Consider the following 14296-nt stretch of genomic DNA (forward strand, 5'->3'; position numbering starts at 1 on the left):
ACACGTCAAACAAGATGCCTCATTATTTCTGTCTGCAGAGAACCCAAGTCTTGGACAGTAGTGCTGTAACAGGATACTATAATATTTTGCCCAGGTGAGGCTTATACTTCCACGCTAGTATTGCAGCTCCTGTAGGCACGGAGAGTCGCCTCAGTTTGTCGAGGTAAGATCACATCTCAGCTTCCTAGGATTCCCCTCTTCCAGCCATCCCCAGGTTTACCTGACTCCACCTGTGTGGCGGTATCGGTCAAGTGGTCACGTGGTCGCACAGTATCTAGAAAAGGAGACATCTAGCTGGCTTCGTGCGAGCTATGGCAATTTGCACAGATCAACACATATTAGATAAATTCGCTGCTTATGACGAGCACGTGTTGAGAGCAACCATCGACTGACAGACACAGCGGGAATCCTAACGCATGGATGTTTTTTCTGCATAAAAGTGGTTGAATTTGAATGGGATACTTCATTAATCGTTAGTGTCTGCAACAAGCGATCCATGGTATGTGCATAAATGCTTTGGGGATTTTGTTTATTGCTGTTTGCTGCCACGCTGGATAAGTCCTTGTGCAGATGGTAGTGTAGAGTTGTTAGGAGCGTGTGTGGTTACAGCAGTCTGTCTTCCGAGAGTGTCACGATGTACAGGCAGAGTGGCAGCTGGTACGGCCTGCTTTCCCGTATGCTGCGTTAACGGACGACCACAATGAAAGAGCAATTACATGGTTTTCGGCAAACCGTCATCGAATACTGAACTGGAAAGAAGACGGTGACCTTGGCGCATAGGTTAGCGGTGGAACCTGAGGTCAGAGGTCAATACGTAGTCAAGTGTTTGGCCCTGTGAAGAGCGGACGGACATCAATGGCTTGAAAACAACGAGTTAAGGTTGTTGAGTAAACGGTTGAGGAAACCTTTGATATATTTGCTTATATCACTTAAGACACTCTTTCAGCGGTGGTGCTGAGGCAGCGGAAGAACCCTGTTCACATCCTGAACAGGAAGAATACCATAGACCGACATCCGAACACAACAAATAACCCATGGATTAGATACAGCGTGAAGAGGGCGTTTGATCTCGGGAGGGCACCTGTTGCAGTCAAACACAGCAGGTCAAACAGACAGGGAAACGAGTGCAATGAAACATAGGAAGAATTACCACCACGTTCCGGACTTCAAAGGCTGTGGTCCAGATTGGATGTGCTTATTCGAGGCTTGACCTTCACCTTTGACAGAAACAGCGTCAACGTCCAGCCATGTTTGCAGCGGCGTCACCGGGTGGACTGTCCTGTTCGCCTGGCGACATGTCTCTCCAGGTAAGATCAGACTCAGGTTGAGGGGGTACCAGTGTCACATATACGGAAAATATGAAACCCTCAGAGTCTCTCTTTATATCAGTAAAAGAGATTCAGGCATAATTGTTGCGTTTTATGTCTATTTGTATGAACTGGAGGCATGTAGGTCATGTTGTTTTGTTGAAGTATTTGTCAACGTTACACTGGAAGTGTAGATGCAGAGCATGCTCCGCGCCACGAAGACCAGTCTGGGGTTTATGCCTGTAGAGTTGGTTGTTGATGATGAACACCAGGGTTGTAATGTGTAATGGGGCTCGCTGTGTGATAACGTACCCTGGCAGTGGGGGATTCGCTCATGCTGTCTACCACTGGTTTGCTTAATCTGGATTTCAGGTTTCAGATTTCGACTCGGTTTTAAGCAACATTTTCTTACTCATGTCAGAATATATGATTACATGTGCTGGTTTGATACTAGTGACGTCAAGATGAGCTTGTGGGACCACGTGGCTGACTACAATAGCTGAAAGCAGCACACGGGGAGTATAGTTTGAAAGAATAATGAGGCAAACCAAGTTATTTAGCCGTAAAAATGTTATTATCTATTGCTTAGGGGGCCTGCCAACATCCATATGCCATGTGGCGAAAGTTAACAGTCGAGTTAAGGAGTGCGAGGAATAGTTAGACGTATTACAGTCCCACGGTGATATCTTGTGTAGATATACTATAGTATCAGGGTGATATCTCGTGTAGATATACTATAGTATCAGGGTGATATCTTGTGTAGATATACTATAGTCTCAGGGTGATATCTTGTGTATATATACTATAGTATCAGGGTGATATCATGTGTAGATATACTATAGTCTCAGGGTGATATCTTGTGTAGATATACTATAGTATCAGGGTGATATCTTGTGTAGATATACTATAGTCTCAGGGTGATATCTTTTGTAGATATACTATAGTCTCAGGGTGATATCTTGTGTATATATACTATAGTATCGGGTGATATCATGTGTAGATATACTATACTCTCAGGGTGATATCTTGTGTAGATATACTATAGTATCAGGGTGGTATCTTGTGTAGTTATACTATAGTATCAGGGTGATATCTTGTGTATATATACTATACTCTCAGGTTGATATCTTGTGTAGATATACTATACTCAGGGTGATATCTTGTGTAGATATACTATAGTATCAGGGTGGTATCTTGTGTAGATATACTATACTCTCAGGGTGATATCTTGTGTAGATATACTATACTCAGGGTGATATCTTGTGTAGATATACTATAGTATCAGGGTGATATCTTGTGTAGATATACTATACTCTCAGGGTGATATCCTGTGTATATATGTCATATTATCGGGGTGATATCCTGTGTATATATACTATAGTATCAGGGTGATATCTTGTGTAGATATACTATAGTATCAAGGTGATATCTTGTGTAGATATACTATAGTCTCAGGGTGATATCTTGTGTAGATATACTATAGTATCGGGGTGATATCATGTGTATATACAACAGTCCCGCTGTGATATCTTGAGTACATATACTACAGTATGAGCGTGATATCCTGTGTATATATACTATAGTCTCAGGGTGATATCCTGTGTATATTTGTCATAGTATCGGGGTGATATAGTATCAGGGTGATATCACAAGTGTATATATGTGGCAAGTCTAGATTTCCTCAGCTTCAGGAAGGTCTCAGGGCTCCTTTTCATTATATTTTATATTTTTTTACTATGAACTTTTTTCAGTAAAATATGTTCATTTCAGAGACTAGTTGTTAGTCTAGGTGATATCCTGTGTATATACTACAGTCCCGCGGTGATATCTTGTGTACATATACTACAGTATGAGGGTGATATCTTGTGCCCTACGGTCCTAAGGGTTATCTTGACTATACATTGACATTCCAGAGTGATATCTAGTGTATATACTACACCCAGTATGATATCTTCAGTATATACTTCAAATTCTAGAGTGATATCCTGAATATGTACTGCAGTCCCATGGTGACACTTTGAATATATTCTACAGTCCCAATGTGATCTTGAACATATATGACACACAGAATGATATCTTTAGTCTATATATAAGTTCCAAGGTGCTATGTTAAGTGTGAAGATGATTCCTTGAGTTCATTTTAGCTTTCACGAAATAGCTTGGCGGAATGTGTACATATTACAGCTTTGAAGATGAAATCTGGAGTACATAGTATGTTTTGAAGATGAGAGCTTGAATACGTATCGCCTTTCCATGCGTTTTAAACATGCTATCTTGACCATGCAGTATTGCTTGAAGGTGATATCGAGAGTACGAATTGGAGTTTGATAGACAGCGTGATATCTTGATATCTTACCTATTACAGTTTGAAGATTATGACATTTTAGCAGGTATTACAGTTTCTGTACATTGTTTTGAGTAGGTATTACGGTATGATATCTCAAGTAGCTAGTACAGTTTGAAGATGGTATCTTAAGTACGTATTACAACAGTTTAAAGATAATATCGAGGGTATCAGTCCGTCATTCACGAGCTGGAGGTAACCAACATCATCAATCAAAACATAATATGCTAGATGTACTTGGTGCTATCAATGTCCTCAATGCTTAAAGATGTTCGGATTGAAAAAAATGAAGCTCCCTTTTCATTACCTTACATTGTAAGAAAATTGTATGCGTATGTGGCTAAACATAAAATATGTTTTTAACAATGAGAAGTGCAAGTCTCTTTAAGTGACATTTAGAAGCTACTGTGGTGAGGAACACCATTTTTTATGGCTAGACAACGTCTTCATTGTAATAGGTGCGAAGTTTCGGTTTAGATGCTAACACCGTCAATTGCATTTTATTGTACCTGCTTGGTAACGGTGTTAGCATCTACACCGAAACGTCGCATCTACTGCAATAAAATTGTATATCATAAAATGGTTCCTCTTCAGAAGTGCAGGGTCAGCAATCGTTATAATGGTATAGGTAAGTAGGGTTTCCAGAGTATGGAAGGTGGCATTTCCGAGACATGTCACACACAAAGGTTATGACAAAGATCATTGCTGAAAGTTTAATAAGGACACCAGTAGTAGACCACAACCTGACATTTACTTTATAAACAATCCACAACCAGCATCACATAGTCACGTGGGTTGTTAAATAATCCTTGTGTTTCTGCTTCAGGAGTATATATAAACAGTATATGTATGTACGTATATGTATGTATGTGTGTGTGCATGTGTGTGTGTATGTATGCATGCATGCATGTGTGTGTGTATGTATGTATGTATGTATGTATGTATGTGTGACTTAATTTGTCGCTGTTATCTGGGCGTGGTTGTGTTCTGTTTCATTCTCTCTTCCTTTTCTTAAACAATGTATCATCTGGCGAGGAAACACTATCACATACACGCTCACCGTTGTATCTGAGTTTATGTACATGTTTAAATTTAGCGATTGTTTGAGTTGGATGTTAAAGTGGAACGCGAACAGATGCAAGCATGATACTTACAATATGCTCTCACAATATGTCTCATTTTGAAAGTCCTTTTTTCTGAACTGAAGGTCAGATGGGCAAAGGAAGAGTTGAAAATACAAAAGGCAATGGTTTCAGTCGATCTTTTTGTCCTTTTGATAATGCCTAATATGCAAAAGTAAATTTATTTGATTTATGAAGTGATTGTCAAACAATGAATTTTATTATCATGTACAAAATTAAAAAACTTAAATTTCTGTATACATACAATCGGTTTTTGATCTTGATTATATAAATTTTCACACATTAATGTCTGATCATAGCAAGTGCAAGGTTTTTACACATTTTTCTGAATTTTCCACAATATACGACCGTTACATGCAATTCACACACAAAATGCCGTTCAATAACCAGGATGACAAAACCCTATTGAGCACACTTCCACTCAGTATGTCAAAGACAATGATTACACCTCACTTGTACAAATGACAGACATATTTAATCCTGTGATCCCCAACTATGCTCCACTTAGGCCCTAGGGTCAGAGTGTCCATGCATATATATGATAAACATGGTTAAACATAGTTAACAGGAATATATCATTTCCGGGGGCTCCCTGAAGAACAACTTCTGCAGAAAAGCCAGCGAACAAATCAAGTTTCGCTGGAGAATATTGGTACTAACATTCACGTTGTATGTTCACTAGGTCTATCACTGTAATCGCTAAAATAGATACATTGATAGTGCATAGGTCGTGGTTAAGCAAGAGTGAGTGAGTATGGTTTTATGCGCTTTTAGCAATATTCCAGCAACATCACGGCTGGGACACCAGAAATGGGCTTCACACATTGTACACATGTGGGGAATTGAACCCGGGTCTTCAGCGTGACGAGCGAACGCTTTAAGCACTAGACTACCCCCATTGCCCTGTTTATACAAGACTATTATGCCATTGTAAGTCTGTTACGTTCTGTAGAGGTAACGTACCCGTATTCTGGGTTTATTTTACTCAAACCGTGAAAGTATCGTTATGGAGGAAACTATGATGGATATCATTTGTCCAATATACCTAAATGTCCAATATACCTAAATGTCCAATATACCTAAATGTCCAATATATCTAATTGTGTTGGTGGATCAATGACTGACCTTGCACCACGTGGTGTAAGTCTTCTACCTACAAGAGCGTGACTAAAGGTCGGGCTTTCAGCTAGTCGTGCCATCGCCTCACCGACCACGTTGACGATGAAGAATCATCGTACGATTTCATGTATGTGTGCAAGTGACAGGGCCAGTATTTACACCTATAATATTGGCCATTCGTCACAGTTATGCTGGGGCGGTGGGGTACTCTAGTGGTTAAAGCGTTCGCTCGTCACGCCGAAGACGTGATATTGCTGGAATATTGCGAAAAGCAGCGTAAAACCATACTCACTCACTCACAGTTATGCTGATGTGTTTGTAAATTTAAACTTTAAAACTCTAAGCATTTGATATAAGGAAAAAACATTTAATCAGCATGTATATATCATTTTTCCCCAAATAAAACAATTGTATGTTATGCATATTTTCCAGGGGAGTGTTTTGATCCTGAGAAGGGACGATTCGATCATTGGATAATTTCACTCCAGAGTGTATCAGTTCTAGATCAAGTCACCCTAGATTTATTCTGTTATGGGTCTGGATCTCCCAGAGTGACTTTATTCTGCCACACGTGTGCGCTCTGTCACGTGATAATTATCAACGTGTACTCAATGGTCCGCTATTCCCCATAAACATTACACATGGTCTTTTCTTAAACATTACCCCTGAGTTCTGCCGTAGACCTACTGCGCCTCCATACGAGGGCAACACACGTGCAGTTGGATAAATGAGTCATAACAGACTCAGGCTAACCGCATTCTGCACCTTCTGTAGAAAAACAAAACAATGACGTTTCATTAAATCTATTTGTTTACACCATAACAATAGCAGAAATTCCACAGCTTAAATGCAACAATAATGTGACGCAACATATAAAGGGAATGGGGACGGTGGTATATCCCAGTAGTTTATATAGCGTCACGCCGAAGTCCGCAAGGTTAGATTTCCCCACATAGGAACAATGTGTGAAGCCCATTTCTGGTGTCCCCCGACGTGATGTTGCTGGAATATGGCTAAATGCGGCGTAAAACCCACCTCACTTACTCACAATATTATTATAATTGTTTTCTTCTTCTTCTGGGGCGGGGGGTAGTGGGGTTGCCTGGTGGTTAAAGCGTCCGCTCGTCACGCCGAAGTCCCGGGTTCGAATCTCCACATTGGCACAATGTGTGAAGCCTATTTCTGGTATCCCCCGCCGTGATATTGCTGGAATATTGCTAAAAGCGGCGTAAAACCTTACTCACTCACTCACTCTTCTTAGGCGGTGAGGTAGCCTAGTGGTTAAAGTGTTCGTTCGTCACGCCGAAGACCCGGATGCGATTCCCCACATGGGTACAATGTGTGAAATCCATTTCTGGTGTACCCCGCCGTGATATTGCTGGAATATTGCTGAAAGCGGCGTAAAGCCATACTCACTCACTCTTCTTCTTCTGTATGTATTTAAGCGATCCACTACACCAAAGGGTTCGGTTATATCTGGGTGAAACCAGGGGATCGTTGGAATATAAGGCCATGTTCTGTAGACGAGGACATGTGGAATGTGTGGCTGATGGTGTTGTACGCTGACGTAAGCTGTAACCCAATTGTCCGCCGCAGGTCTCCACCTGACTGACATTTACTTGGAGACGGCTACATGGACGTGAAGGATGATTGTTTCACAACCGTACCAGATAATATGTTGCTTAACGACTCGCTTTATTACAGCTCTATCATGGTGCTCTGTAAATACTTAGTCAAGCAGGGGCAGTGGGGTAGCCTAGTGGTTCAAGCGTTGGCTCGTCACGCCGAAGACCCGGGTTCGATTCCCCACATGGGCACAATGTGTTAAGCCCATTTCTGGTGTCCCCCGCCGTGATATTGCTGGAATATTGCTAAAAGCGGCGTAAAACTAAACTCAGTCAGTCAGTCAGACTTAGTCAAACAGTCATGGTTCCTTTGTGATCAAACCCTATGTGTGGAGTCTTTATGGTGTCATACTTTAACCCCCTCTGAGCAGAGATGTGTCCCTCAGCATCCAGGATCCGCTGACCTTGAGTTCGAATCTCAGAATACCCAATAATGATCCCTAGTTTGTCAATAGAAACAATATAATTTTTCAAAATTGTCAAGGTGTCCAGCGCATTATACCGTCAAGTAACCAGCGTATTAAATGTTCAAGTAATGGAAGCATTATGCCCCCAAGTAACCGAAGTATTATATCCTTGAGTAAAGAATATATTTTATCCTCGAGTAATGAATGTATGAAATCCTCGAGTAATGATTGAATTAAATCCTCGAGTAATGAATGTATTAAATCCTCGAGTAATGAATGTATTAAATCCTCGAGTAATGAATATATTTTATCCTCGAGTAATGAATGTATGAAATCCTCGAGTAATGATTGTATTAAATCCTCGAGTAATGAATGTATTAAATCCTCGAGTAATGAATGTATTAAATCCTCGAGTAATGATTGTATTATATCCTCGAGTAAAGAATGTATTATATCCTCGAGTAATGAATGTATTAAATCCTTGATTAATCAACGTATTATATCCTCGAGCGATGATTGTATTAAATCCGCTAGTAATCAGCGTATTAAATCCTCGAGTAATTAATGTATTGTATCAGAGGTTTTATGTCATTGGTTATTAAGGTTGCATGTGTTACTGAACACCTGAAACAATTCATGAAACCAGTTGAAAAAGGGTAATCATTCTGCTTTGTACCATATGACCCCGTGTTTGATCAGGTAAACAATTGACGTTCCTTTACGTGTGTTTATAGAGGTTGCTGCAGCTGCGCTAACCATTTTAAGTCACTTTTTGTAGTGATTGGTATCGTACAATGATCATACAATGTTTATGGAAATTTACATATAGTTATAATAAATGCTACAATATGTTGTTCAAGTGTATCTTTACCATTGATCACACAACAGACATATTAACAAAAACCAAAACATTTCCTTAGGCTAAAGAAATCTTTGCTAAAACCATAACCCATTAACAAATTCCGACTGTATCGTTCGCTTGTGTTTATGAATCACTATCAATTCGTTATGGTAACAGGTGCTTGTTAGCAAAGATAATATTTATTTAGATTTACAGCGCCAAATCCAGTGCAGCCCGTCCGTGTGAATAATCTTTAGACAAATATTCAGTCCCAGAATATTTTAAGTACATGTCTACAAAATATATGCATTTCATCTAATTGGAACAATGCATATTTTCAGGAGAGCAATTTAGACTTATCAAATTATACTAGACTTGATTTGAACTGTATTTCGGAGACCAGGTAATTATTTTCACATACACTAAGCTCTTTGTGGCGATTGAGATCTGAATAAAACCGTTAGTGTTAATTTATTATTCCATATTTTTTAGCAAAATAGCCCTCGCACGTACGTGTTGGACCTGTTGATAGTCCTTCAGATCCCAAAAGAAAGACGTACCCAACTTGAGGATAATAATCAAATATTCTTGCAAACGTCATGTTGATATTTGACGTAAAGAACCTGTAATATTACGTTGTGTCAGTAAGGATGCTCATATATCAGTGTCAAGCTTTACTTGCACACAAGGGAACACAGGCTTATAATAGATGCATACTGACAATATTATTAGGCAGTAGAGAGTGCATGTTTTCTGTGTAGAAAGGCATGAAGCAGAAGCATTGGCAACTTTTCTAGATGTTCCTTGCTAGAATAGCTATAGGTTAATAGAGATATATATTTATAAATTTTATGATGTACAAGTAATATTTCTTAATATACTTATTTCTCAAAGTGTGCATGGCTGGACAGATGCAAACACAGTGACAAAGAAAATGATATTTATGTTTAATTAGATTCTATCTTCTTATGTTATTCCAATATAAGATTGCATTAACTGTGTCATTAGTGTTATGTCGTTTTGAACCGTTATTTCTGGTTCCAGCCACAATCATGTAAATCTCCCTTCTGGTATCGATAGACTGGAAACATTCCTAATATTTTAGGATACAAATGTTGATGGGACAGAGGTTACATAGCCATTAAACTGATACTGGTGATGACACGAGAAGGACTTGTAGAAACAGCCCAAACATACATAATGGCGGTGTGTTGATGTTTACTGCTGGTGGAAGGTCACGTCGACCACGAGGCGTGGTAATGACCCGAGACTCAAGAGCTATCTGTGTCTGAAGGATGAGTAATAGGTCTACTGGAGGGGGAGGGGGAGGGGAAGGTCAATGTCAGACTGACATACTGGAGGGTTTGTATCAGAGGTTTATTCCCTGAAGAATGCTTTGTAGTGACAACTGATATTATAGTTCAGAACAGTTAGTGAGATGTGTTATTTGTATTATGGCTGTTTTATGTACGTCTTCAGGAGATACCAAGTCCTGGAATATTATAAAAAATCCTCCTAACTTGTAGCATTACGGTAACTACGGTGTGCACGTTTTGTTCGTGCTGTTGACTCAAAGTTCACTGTTCCTCTCTTCATCGTTGGACTGTACCTCTTCATGGCGGAAATGTAAGTTTATTCATGATGGTGGTGGTGATGGTGACAACTAGTGTTGGGAATTGGTTAAAATCTCATAATTGATGATTGGTTCTTTACAACCGATCAATCATCGAACATGATTGGTTAGCGTCATTTATGAAATTTGTTAATGCAGAAAAAAATAAGGTAAAAAACATGTAGTCCTTATGGGGTTTGGGGCAAAATTTCACATCTTTAAAGGATGACTAGTATGTTAGGAACATAAATTTCTTAGAGTCTTTAAGATAAATTCAATCATGACTTGGAACGAGCTTGTAGTGCTTATGAAATGTAACTCACAAAACCAACCTCGTGAAAAATAATGTTTATTAAAACAAGTGTTCCAGAATTGTTTGTGTTCGATTATGAGAAAACATGATCGATTGCTTGGTCGTTTAGTCACTGCGACCAATCTTCGATTATTTCAATTAATCGGACCACCACTAGTGACAACCACCCCAATAGCCCAAGATTCCACTCCATATATCTACCAATTCAGTTTGCATTTTACTTGGCATTCATGGACAGGATGGATCATCAGCTTTAGCATCAGCATCAAGAACCTGAGAATGTCCGTGGAAAGAGAATAAACATGATGAAGTCCGCACAGATGTATTTTCAGAATGTGTCAGAGATGAAAGTAACATGATGACAAAAGATAGTCAGGATGCACTGTGTGAAAAGTCTCCTGCAGCAAAACAATTTTAGTTTTCTTATTGGAAATGTGAGCAGTTCTCGATTCTATACTCGGAGACTTCTGTCTGGAGCATATTCATTTACAAGCTGGGTCAGATAGTCAGAAGAATACAGTTCCAATGTGTTAAGGAACGAATTCTGTCGGTTCCAGCCATGACACGTGACCAGTGCCGCGTCTTCAGAACGGGCGGGGTAGGCTGCTGTACTGAGGTGACACAGAGGGAGATTACAGGGCCGCCGTTTGGGATCTCTTGCAGGTTCTGTTGCCGATACTGGAAAGAAGACTGTTAGTCGATTGCTGATACAACTTGACACATTATTGACAAAAAGATGTCCAATGCTATTCAATAAAAACATTATAATTGCCTTACTTAAAGTGCTTGCTGATCTAACATCGTTACACCGGTCAGTGTACACGCGATGTTCATTCTCAGCACGCTTGGGGGATAAACGTTGTCTTTGAGGAACTACCATCTCATCCTATCGGGTACCCAGTTGCTGCTGGGTTAACAGTGGCACTTTTCTAACGAAGTCACTTACCAAAGGCGACATCACATGAGTAACGTGCTTCATTGTGGGACAAGACCTAAAACCTAGACTCACAGGTACCGTGCACTGCATATGCTACCAACCTGTAGTGCAGTTCCAGAGAGAGTCTGGTTCCAGAGAGACACCAAGATTCTTTACTGATAATGGAGGCTGCGCGACAGTAGCTTCAACTCAGTCATGTTGGAGTGACCGCTGTGATTGTATCCTGCATCCATCACAAACTCACGCAAAGACAAGTCAATTGTTTGCCTGAACAAACACGAATACATATTGGTACAAGTCCAAATAGGATATTGCATCAGACATCCTTTTTATCATTGATACGTCACGTTTGGAAATATTTGCACAATTCAAATTCAAACCTTTTATTGAGGTCTCGATTGTTGTGACCACGAGCCAAATACTTTTATCAATAGTTGTAGACTCTTTTGAAAATGTTGGTAGAAAGAGCTTTGCACCTCAAATGATGAAGGCCCGACATAAGAGAAAGCTGACGATTGGAATGGTGAAGTTAATCATTCTGTATCTTTGTCACTCTGTATCCTTTTGCATTCAACTGAGCCATGACACAGACTGTAACCCCTCTATGCCTGAAAACCAAGGCTAACTCCCCAAAACCGGACGCTGGTCATAAACTCCATTCGCTATCCGCTCTGCGCGATGTTGGCAACAGGCATTGCTGTGAACGTATTGTTGTTTAGTTCGTGTGCGTAATGTGTGACGTATTTCATTATCTTCTCTGGTTGATATGCGCCAGTGTATGACGGTTGAAATAATTAACGTAATGTAATCGTATATGGTACAAGTTGAACCATGACATATTATTATTTCTATTTTTATTTTTACATTGATCTATTTATAATCAATCTTTGTGAATAGTTCTCGATGCAAATATTACTAACGTAATGTGAACTGACTATGGTCAACATTTCGAGGAAGCGGCGACTACGAACTTCTGTATATTATCACAAACTTATAGAGATTAAATGCACCCCATTCCCAGCTATTATGTTACAGTGAAACTGTTTTAACGCTGTATGTTTTCAATTGCTCAGCGATGACATTGCAGGGAACACAAACATCAACACATACTACCACAGTCCTCGGTAAATTTGTTCAAACGGTGCGACGAAACTGTACAGTTTAAACTTGACCATGTATTTTGTACAAGCTAAATTGTCATAACCGTTTGATACTGTTTTGTTTGTTGTTGAAGTATGTATATGATATTGACATCAGTCTGCAATAAGGTTCACTTAAAGCACGACTATGCTGCTGTTTGTTGTTGAAGTATGTATCTGATATTGACATCAGTCTGCAATAAGGTTCACTTAAAGCACGACTATGCTGCTGTTTGTTGTTGAAGTATGTATCTGTATATAAGGTTCACTTTAAAGCACGATGTATGAAGTATGTATCTGATATTGACATCAGTCTGCAATAAGGGTCACTTAAAGCACGACTAAGGGAACTTAGTTAAGCACCCCTGACATTTCTCACGATTGAATGAGCCCCGATATTAACTACTAAAGCACGACTATGCTGCTGCTTTATTGTTGAAGTATGTTTATGAGCATATCTGGGACATGATTGGTTGTCGTGTGCAACAAAGAGATCCTCCTGGACAGAACATTGCCCAATTGGAAGCTGCTTTACACGAGGGATGGCGTAGACTGGCCCTTCAGAGGATCAGGAGGCTGACAGGGGGTATGAGGAGAAGTGGTGTTTTTGTCATACAGTCACATTGAGGTTACACTCGGTATTGACCTTGAATCGTGTAAGACACGCAAATTAACATTTCGAATGTTCACATTCACCAATAAATTCAACATTAAACATTCCAAGGCCATACTTGTACAGTCACAGTGTTGTATGAAATCAGTGTTTTATTGGGTTTTTATAAAAAAATGAGCAATTATCATCATAAAATCAACATGGATTCCAATCATTTTGTCGTTTTCTTATGAGTCAAAGGATCATACGGGTCAGAAAAACTCTTTTTCCATGATACTGACATAAGTGTGTGATAAGGTTCACTTTACACCGACCGTGTACTGTGTTTTGAATCTAACGCTGACAGCAAACAAAGCCACTATTGCATCCTAACCAAATCAAAAACATATTTCAACATACGATATGACTTTCCGCAATGTGCGTTACTGACAATGTACAGCGCATATGAAATTAAGATGGTTGTATACAAATAAAATGCTAGGTGTGTTTTACTGATCTGCACACAAATCTTCCTTGTTACCATGGTAACTATAGTTGATTCTCATTGTAACTCAGCATCGCAGACATATTAACCGCCCGGGGGACATTGATGAACATTGTGATAACACATAATTCCAGAACTTTATTAAAATTCCAGCAGCGAGACATACGCGGAGGCATTACGATGGTAACTTGATGAGGTCTTATGAAGCACATGTAATCGTTTTTTCTCCAAAACATTAAAATTGTTATGAACGTTTCTAATAGACGTTTTAAAAAATTGCTGAGTTGGATTAACGAGTGCAAATATGTTTGTTTTGAATTTCACTAACAAAGTTATTAGTATGTCCTTGCCAAGCTGATAAATAAAAGCAATATATTATGTCTGGTGAAATATGAAGAGATGTTTGGAGATGT

General features: G+C 39.5%; 1 protein-coding gene across 1 annotated transcript in view; it reads left to right on the forward strand.

Moving 5' to 3' along the window:
- The first annotated feature begins 308 nt into the window (after window positions 1-308).
- The window catches only part of LOC124263481 (potassium voltage-gated channel protein Shaw-like), an 84226-nt gene continuing 70238 nt past the window's right edge, over window positions 309-14296 (forward strand). The window contains exon 1 of the mRNA XM_046698132.1: window positions 309-1307. Within this exon, the coding sequence (XP_046554088.1) occupies window positions 1248-1307 (60 nt within the window). The 5' untranslated portion in view covers window positions 309-1247. The remainder of the gene's footprint in view (window positions 1308-14296) is intronic.

This window comes from Haliotis rubra, unplaced genomic scaffold (assembly GCF_003918875.1).
Source record: "Haliotis rubra isolate DU_JTF1 unplaced genomic scaffold, ASM391887v1 Scf885, whole genome shotgun sequence".
NCBI lineage: Eukaryota > Metazoa > Mollusca > Gastropoda > Lepetellida > Haliotidae > Haliotis > Haliotis rubra.